The sequence below is a fragment of the Cyphomyrmex costatus genome, unplaced genomic scaffold (genome assembly GCF_001594065.2).
Source record: "Cyphomyrmex costatus isolate MS0001 unplaced genomic scaffold, Ccosl1.0 scaffold70, whole genome shotgun sequence".
In the NCBI taxonomy this organism is placed as follows: Eukaryota; Metazoa; Arthropoda; class Insecta; order Hymenoptera; family Formicidae; genus Cyphomyrmex; species Cyphomyrmex costatus.
In genome coordinates, this window is record NW_017280267.1 from 26,233 (window position 1) to 34,909 (window position 8,677).

General features: G+C 32.4%; 1 protein-coding gene across 1 annotated transcript; it reads left to right on the forward strand.

Moving 5' to 3' along the window:
- Positions 1-1,779: 1,779 nt before the first annotated feature.
- On the forward strand, positions 1,780-4,908 carry LOC108780468 (uncharacterized). The gene is made up of 3 exons (XM_018548188.1): positions 1,780-2,161; positions 2,691-2,895; positions 4,678-4,908. Exons 1-3 carry the CDS (start codon positions 1,818-1,820, stop codon positions 4,906-4,908), a joined length of 780 nt encoding a protein of 259 aa, XP_018403690.1. The 5' UTR covers positions 1,780-1,817.
- Positions 4,909-8,677: the final 3,769 nt, after the last annotated feature.

Genomic DNA, 8,677 nt, shown 5'->3' on the forward strand with positions numbered 1-8,677 from the left:
ACTAAAGAAAATGAAAAATGAAGTTACTTCGTACATAAAAGAAAGAAAAGGTTTTTTGTTTGTAGAACGAAGCATACGCGATTTAATAAGTCAATCAATTATTTCATTAATACATTAATTATCCGTGAGGAGGTAGAAAGATAAATGGTACTCGTCACGCTGCAGTAATAAAATTAAGACTGAGCTCAGCGCTCACACCCAGTCAATATTTGACCCACAAGATTCGCGATCGTTGTCGAACGTAGGCTGTGAGATGACGAAAGAATATATATGAAAATGTGCGACTTATTTAAACAAGAACACACATGTGCGCGCGTAAATTCTTGCTTATACAACATGTTATTGCACGATTGAAACTCAAGAAACCCGCAGCAAAAGTAGTCACTTTGGATTTTCCGACGCTGATGGACTTGATTCTGTATGAAAAAAGCAGTTAAGTTTTAAAGTTAAAAATTATTGATGACCGAAACTTTTTAACACCAACAAAATTTTTTACAACTCTATAATTAGTAAATTGTAACCATTTACTCCTTGAAAATTCCATTTCAATTTGAGAAAAAGGAAAGAATTAAATATTTCTCTCTAATCTTTTCTTTTTACTCAGAAATTTAAATATGTACATAAATGTATTACATTTTTTATTAGAGCATGAATCGAAATGATTTTTCTCGCTTTGTGAATTGTAAAAAAAAGAAAAAATAAAAAAATTTTTATTTTTAATTTTTTAAATCTTTATTATATTTTATTATCTTCCTCTTTTATTAAATTTCCAAATTTTTAATCTCACATAGTTCTTAAAGTTTTTCAAATCGCATACATACATGTTGCATTATACCTGCATACCGTATGCGCCGCATCATCCTCGTTACAAGTCAGATCAAATGTCGCTCGAGCGCATTTGGACCGCGCGCGGTGAGGTGAGGGGGACAGCGGAAGGCAGAAACGATTCGAAAATCGGTGGAAAGTTACATACTACTTATGTATGTTCACTTTGAACTGGCATCTTTAATTAATTAATAATATATCAGTTACTTTTCGTGGTAATATATTATTATTATTAGATAAAAAGGTTTAAATTTTTGAGTTAAATCTTTTTTTGAACATGGCTTGAACTTTTCATTTTTATGATGATTTTTTTCGGATACATATATATACAGTGACTGACAAAAAAAAGAGACCACTATAATATTATAAGTTATTATAAGGCACGTACATATTCCTCATGAAAAAGTGAATCGACAATATTAATAGCAAAATGTTGTGACATCAACAGTTTTCAAGTGCTCACCATTTGAAAACCATTAGATGCTGATTTTGCAGCCTTGCATTTCCGTAGCTCGTTACTATGCCGAAATGTAAAACTCAGTCGTGATACCTACAACAAGATTAATTCGTTTATAAAATTTGTATAAATAATTGTCACGTTTATAATTGTTACCACTATGTTTTTTCTCTGAGTGCATTCTAATTTAGGATTAAAATATGATGTAAGAGAAACATTGTTTATTCTGACAGATCCATAAATTTGTAAATAAAAAACGGTGAAAAGATCATAAAATTTAGGCTCCTAAAATTTATTTTCTCTATCTTTCAGATAAATTCATGCCACACGTCATAACATGTCATACATGAGAAGCTGTATATAATTATTAAAAAGTATGGATTATGAGGAAATAATCTCTTTTTATGAAAAATAAGATGGGTATTAAGCCACATTATACCTTCTGCTGATGAACATTTTTTAACGACAAGCAAGTAGACGCGTACAAAGAATTCTTTTCTAATTGATAATTTAGATAGTTCGACAAGAAGCAATTATGAATTCAAAGCAAGCGGAAATATTGCTGGCAGTGTTATACACCGGATCCGTGGTATTCTCCGTCACGTCTGTTATATCTTTTGTGACCACATGGCAGAATTGGACAATGACGTTAGATGGTTGTATCGATGTCAATTGCGGCTGTATATTATATGGTATCAATACATTTCGCACGTTTCTCGGCGGTGACGAGAAACTGTGCCACTTCGCCGCGTACGCTCTCACACCCATCATAGTAATCAGCATGTGTCTTGGTGCCTATCATGGATACAGATGTTGCATACATAAAAATTTAGACGACCCTAAGCAAATTAATCGCGAACAAGTGTGCCATGACGACAGGTACTTATTTTTCTTATTTCTTATACAAATGATTAAAAACTGATTCACTCAAAGTGATGGAGTAACTAGCGAAGTGCTAGGAACTATAATCTTTATTAGCAGCTAAAGATATAGGTACTTAATTTGCTGGAAGATTATACAGTATCATTAACCGATTAAATTACCTATCAAGAACAAGTCGAGTAGACCGAACTGAGTTGAAAAGTCTTATACCATTTTGCAGTTTATGCAATATTTAACGAGATATTAGACCTTAAAGATAGCTGAATAAATGCATTCGTCCGATATTAATTTTTAATCAATTTATGTGGCTGATAACAACGTTATCATCCAATTTTACTATAAATTTTTATAAAATAAAATTTAATGTATAATAAGATATTTTACATTTATTTATAATTATTTATTTTAAGTATAAATATTCAAAACATGTTAGTAATAGATAAATATTTAAAATTTTTTTTGTATTTTGCGTACAATTCAAAATATAAATAGGTAACATATTTTTCTAATTAAATTTTTCTCATAGAAGAAACCTTAATGGATATGTTGTGGTTCATGTAAAAAAGAGAGTTGCTTTTAAGTGGTGGGTGCCTATCGGTTTCCTCGCAGCGTTTGTCTGTTGCCTGTCTCTCGCCCACGCGGTCGTAATAACCGACGGCTATTACAAAACTTGCGAACAATATAGACGAAATCTCATTCAACTCTTGGGTTCGAGAGGCCGCGAAATTTTAGTAAGATAAACATTTTTTTTCTCTTCCAATTTAACTCTCCGGAACTGATGCCAAAATCTGTAACGTTATGCTAAGTCTGTAGAATCCATTTAATTTATGTTATCTCGCACGGAATGCTAGAGATCCAGGTTCGACTCTCAGCCGAGGTAATATGTTTCGCAATAAATACATTTATTTACAGTTTTCAGTCATATTAAAATTTTTCTAATAGATACATAGAAAAAATTCGGCGTGTATGCATTCTTGCAAGAAGCCAACATTTTAAACGTATCTACATTAAGCTAGGATTTAAAAGTATCTACATTAAGGAAGTGAATAAATACAAGGTAAACCTTTACAAAAGGGGACCATCTTCCGATGACCTTGACCTTGACATATGTTGTCAAGGTCATGACCCTGAGTAACCTCTGGCAGGTATTAGCCGTCGCTCGTCCTTCGTTAAAAAGTTATTAACAATCAAAAATTTACAAATAACGTCTTATTTCTGCTATATACCATCTTAAACATTATTCTACACATTATTCTAAACATTATTCTACATTTTGACTTCCTACACGAACTCCAATTCCTCCCTCCCCCCTCCAAGGGACACACGACTTCTACGATTGTACTGTTGCTATGATAGTACTGTAGGGGCAGACCTCTGTGACGGTGTGGGTGCGGGGGGGGGGTGGCCAAAGGCCACCTCCTTGCACCCGCCCGTGTGTGTGTGTAAAATATCAAGTAATAGACTCATAATCGTTATATAACGAATGGAACACACGCACGCACGCACGCACGCACACGGGCGGGTGCAAGGAGGTGGCCTTCGGCCACCCCCCCCCCCCGCAGTGCCCCTGTGCAGGGGGGGGGGGGTGAAGGTTACTTCGCATGGAAAGTTTAACGTTTCTGAACAGGGAAAGGTGTAGAATAGTACTTGATATTATACGTATATAGCAGAAATGAAACGTATGTTTTAGAACATGATTGTTAATAACTTTCTAACGAAGGACGAGCTAAAACCTGTAGGAGGTTACTCAGGGTCATGACCTTGACAGCATATGTCAAGGTCAAGGTCATCGGAGGGTGGTCCCCTTTTGTAAAGGTTTACCAAATACAATACGAATAAGTAATAAAAAAATACAAAAACTATGTTTTGTCCTTTTTGCAATTTTCTCCAAAACGGAGCAAAAACAAACATATCTCTACAAGACTTAAATACAAATTACGTTAATTAATAGACGTTAATTACAAATTAACTTATATTTTTAATTTATCGATTTTCTACATGCTCCCGAAGTTTTAACATTTAAATTCCGGACACTTTGTATACATATAATTCACATTGAATTATTTAAGCAATAAAAATCCAGCTTCGATCGTTATAGGCATTTCATTCCTATTTCTTATTACTTAATTGTGTTCTCACGGTCCTAAGAGATTTAATATTTCATATTGTTTAATTTATGTTAATTAAAACGTATTAATTATCTAATTAAAAAATTTGTTAATGACATAATTCGTATAATATAAAAAATAAATGGAGATTAAGTATATTTTAACAAAAATAATTCAGATGTTTTTGCGAATGTAAAAAAATTAAATTAATCTTTTTTTGAGAGAGATGTATAATAATGATAACAGATAGAGAGGTCAAAAAATTGAGTAGGATGATATATCATATGATTTATCGTTTGCGTCAATTCCGGAGAATTAAATAATTTAAACGACTGATATATTCCAAAAGTAAAATAAATGTGAAGATTAGAACTCTATTTTAATCTATTGTACTTTTGTGCGTAGGCAATTCATAACAGGTTATCGTGCGGAGCGATTTTCGATTTCATGGATTATGTTCAACCAGATAAAAATCACTGGAGTCGCACTGAGATGAATACCGGGATCGCGCTTCAACTCGCAATATATACGAGCTGGTTCAATTTCGTCGCTTGGATAACCGCGTGCTCTATAAACTTCATCATGGCGAGAGAAGAAAGGCAGCGAAATTTAGAAGAAAAATTTTGCTGCTGTTGAATGACATCCTTTATAAAATTAATTAGTACTAAACTCTTAACAGTATTTTGGTAAAATATTATAATAAATAAGGATTTCCTCTGAAAAAATATAACAGAACACAGGCGTATATGATTGATGCTCATGTTAATAGGATACATTTTATTTATGTATTTTATACAGAGATAGTGTGTTCAATTATTTTCTTCATATGTGTGCCTAATATCAAAAAATTAAAGATTCATCCGCTTTGCTGTAGAAAATAATCGCGTTCCTCTCTCATATTCTATATAATCCGATTCTCTTTATACATTTTTATATATAATTTTCATTATTATATTACACATACACGTGTGTGTACAATGTACACATTAGAACTATATTTTTAATCACCCTAAGAAGTTTAAACATCCACACTGTTAAACTTATAATATGGTGTAAATGAGAGCGCATGCGTTACTTCTTTCATATTATTATCTTGTTGAAACACAATAATTATATTACTGTTATTCGTGATAAATGGTAAAGAAAAATACTGTAACCTGTTAATGCAGGCAGTGATATAATTCAAATATAACTATAATAATAAAATACATTCGTAAAACTTTCCGACACACATTTAGGATATTTTCTTTCCTGCATGTGACATACATGAAAAAGAATACGAAGAAGAAAGAACCTAATATACCATATAATAAATAAAACAATAGGTAAAAATTTAAAGAAGGAATGTATCATATCTATACTATCTACACATGTAGAATCATAAGAATTTATATAATCGAATTATACTTTTTTTAGTATTAAATTAAAAATACTTAGTATTTCTTAGCACCTCTAGTTCGTTCTATTTTATACATGGTGCACACAATGATAAAATATATTATTTTAATGGTCAGAATAACAACGATTCTTTCATATATTCAACAAATACATTGAATTACTACTTCAGCCCAAGATACAATGCGAGGGAATAGCGATAGCGATAAGTTTCAACTTATCGGAAATCGAATACACCGGAATACACATTTTTGATAGGTTGAAACTTATCGCTATCGCTATTCCCTCGCATTGTGTCTTGGGCTTTCTCGTCGAATTCATCACGTCGGTTCGCTGAAATTTAATGTTTAATTTTTTATATTTGCATAGATAACTCTAACTTTTACAATGACGGCATTAAAAATAGCTTTAAACTTTCTACAGATATACATACATTTCACCGTTATGTATAGGAACTAAACAGAAAATAATTTCTTAAATACATTATCCTTCATATATACAAATACAATTGACTCTGTTTATCTTATAATACTATCAGCTTTTACACTACATAACAGAGACTTGCAAGCTTGAACGCTACTCGATAAAGAAAGGCACCTAAATCATACAAGCTAATATTTACAAATTATGTTAACATTTTGTTTTGTGTGTGGGTGTGTGTGTGTGTGTGTGTGCACACACACACACACACACACACATGAAGTGGGGCATTGTATGTAATCGCTGCAGTCGGACACCTTGAAAACTAAGAGAGATAAACAAATTTTATGTAAAAATTGTAGATTTTTTCAAGAGAAAGAAGATGAAAGTAATGGATTTTAAAAGTTATACTAACAATAAGGCCAAGACCAACATAAATTCGTAAAAATGGAATCTTTTATTTTTTATTGTAAATTTTTGTAACTGACGTCAATACATTTTCAAAACACTGGTTATAATCCGTTTCAAGTTAAAAATTAGGGTGCAATCTACTTCAGGCTGCAAATGCTTTGAAATATTCTTTGATCAATTTGTAAAATTCTTTCTTTCTGATTAGTAAACGAAGTGTTTGGAGCGTTAAGTTTTTAAAAATAAAGGTTTCCAATTTGTCAAATTCATATCAACCTTGACTAGTTCTTATAACGCTCTCTATACAAAATTCATTTTCCACCTTCTTTTTCTTCTCCAAGAAAATATACATTTTACAAAACTTTTATATAAAATATGTTTTTTATCTCTCTCTTAAGGGGATACTGAAGTAATCAAATTGTGGGGGCATTGCAGATCAATATAAATTTCCGAATTTATCGAACGAAATAAAAAACCCTTTTACAGAATTGAAGTAGATGTCAAATTGAGTGGTGCTACAGTGGATTTTGTACTAAAATCAGAAAAAGTTAAAAACTTATACTATATTTATTCTACTTGAAGAGCTGTCAACTGACTTAAATATTTCCTCAATATAGAAGTTTTATAGCTCGAATGGACAAATTAACAGTGCAGCATCAAGCAGATTATGTAAACAAACAATACTGAGTTCATAAAACCAAAATTAAAAGCTTAAAAAGAAAGATTTATATCGATCTGCAAACGACGTGTATACGAATGCTGAAGACTCGGAATGGTAAACAAAGCAGTAACTGTATCTAGCAGTAGGTGCACGATCATACAACAAATGGCATTACGATATGTTGAATAAGGACAGATAAATGTGTTTCAGTGAGATACAACGATATATAACATAATATAAGAAAAATTAATGAAAGATTATTAAGGAGATGTTGGAGCGACGGCCGAACTTGATCGTACAGACTTTTTAATTCCAAATTCGATAATAGTGATATCTTTCATTTCTTATTATGTTATATATATAATATATCGTTGTGTCTCTCAAACGCATTCATCTGTCCTTATCTAACATATTACAACATCTCTTGTAAAATCGAGCAATTATGTTGTACATAAATCGATATCTCACGCGCTAAATAAATTTATAACTTTTTTTCGATTTTAGTATAAAGTCCACCGCAGTACCTCATAATTTTGCGTCTACTTTAATCTTGTAAAGGATCTTTGATATCGTTCAGTCAATTCGGAGATTTTTATACGACTGTATTGTCAATAATATATAGTCACTCCAGCATTCCTTTAAGTCTTTCCACTTGGGACAATTAATAGGTTCCTCCCATACCACACATACATATGCGCGCACAGGGTATCCGAAATTTAAATGTCAAAATCATTCGGAATCATGCAGGAGATCGGTAAACTGAGCAAAAAATCCTGTAGAGATATGTTTGTTTTTGCTTCGTTTTGGAGAAAATCGCAAAAAAGAGAAAACTTTTGATATTGAGATTAAAGTCCCAAAATTTATGCCTCATATTAGAATCAAAATGATCACCACCGATAACGAGTAATGTAAAAACGAAATTAGTAGCAATAATAAGCTAGCAAAACGATCACAGAGTCGAAGTCGGCAACATTTTTCAAAAATATAGTATATATTATGAGATAATGCAACACCAGAGCCAGCACAAAACACGTCCGCCCCGTTCGAGTGGTCTCAAGGTCTCTTTACGCATATGTATGCAATTCCCATTGGACGGATCAACAAATCGACTTTGTCTCACCTCCACGTAATGATTCCTGGATAATTCAAAGAAGACAAAAAATATGAATTCTAAATTTTACTGGTGTGATCCGCGGTATAGCTTCAAATTATATATTTAACCCATCAAAAAATTTAATTACGTTTCCCTGCTCTAGTGGGATCATTTTTTTATCCGACAGATTAAATGCAGCCAGATATACAGATTTTTTGGAGACTGACTTCTTTGATTATTTAGAAGACATCCACTTGCAATAACGAATTGAAAATGTAGATTCAACTTGATAGGTGTACAGCTCATTATGACAGAACTACCGAGCTTGGCTAGACAGACATTATCCACGACGATGAATTGGACGTGGAGTAATATCTTGACCACCCCAATCATCTGATCTAATACTACTGGACTTCTTCGTGTTAGGA

What these genes read in the sequence shown, in the direction of transcription:
- LOC108780468 (XM_018548188.1), top strand. Translation starts at nt 1,818, where the DNA reads ATGAATTCAAAGCAAGCGGAAATATTGCTGGCAGTGTTATACACCGGA. An exon ending in CAAGTGTGCCATGACGACAG is followed by an intron (nt 2,162 to 2,690) that starts GTACTTATTTTT and finishes TTTTTCTCATAG; the next exon opens with AAGAAACCTTAATGGATATG. An exon ending in CGAGAGGCCGCGAAATTTTA is followed by an intron (nt 2,896 to 4,677) that starts GTAAGATAAACA and finishes TTTTGTGCGTAG; the next exon opens with GCAATTCATAACAGGTTATC.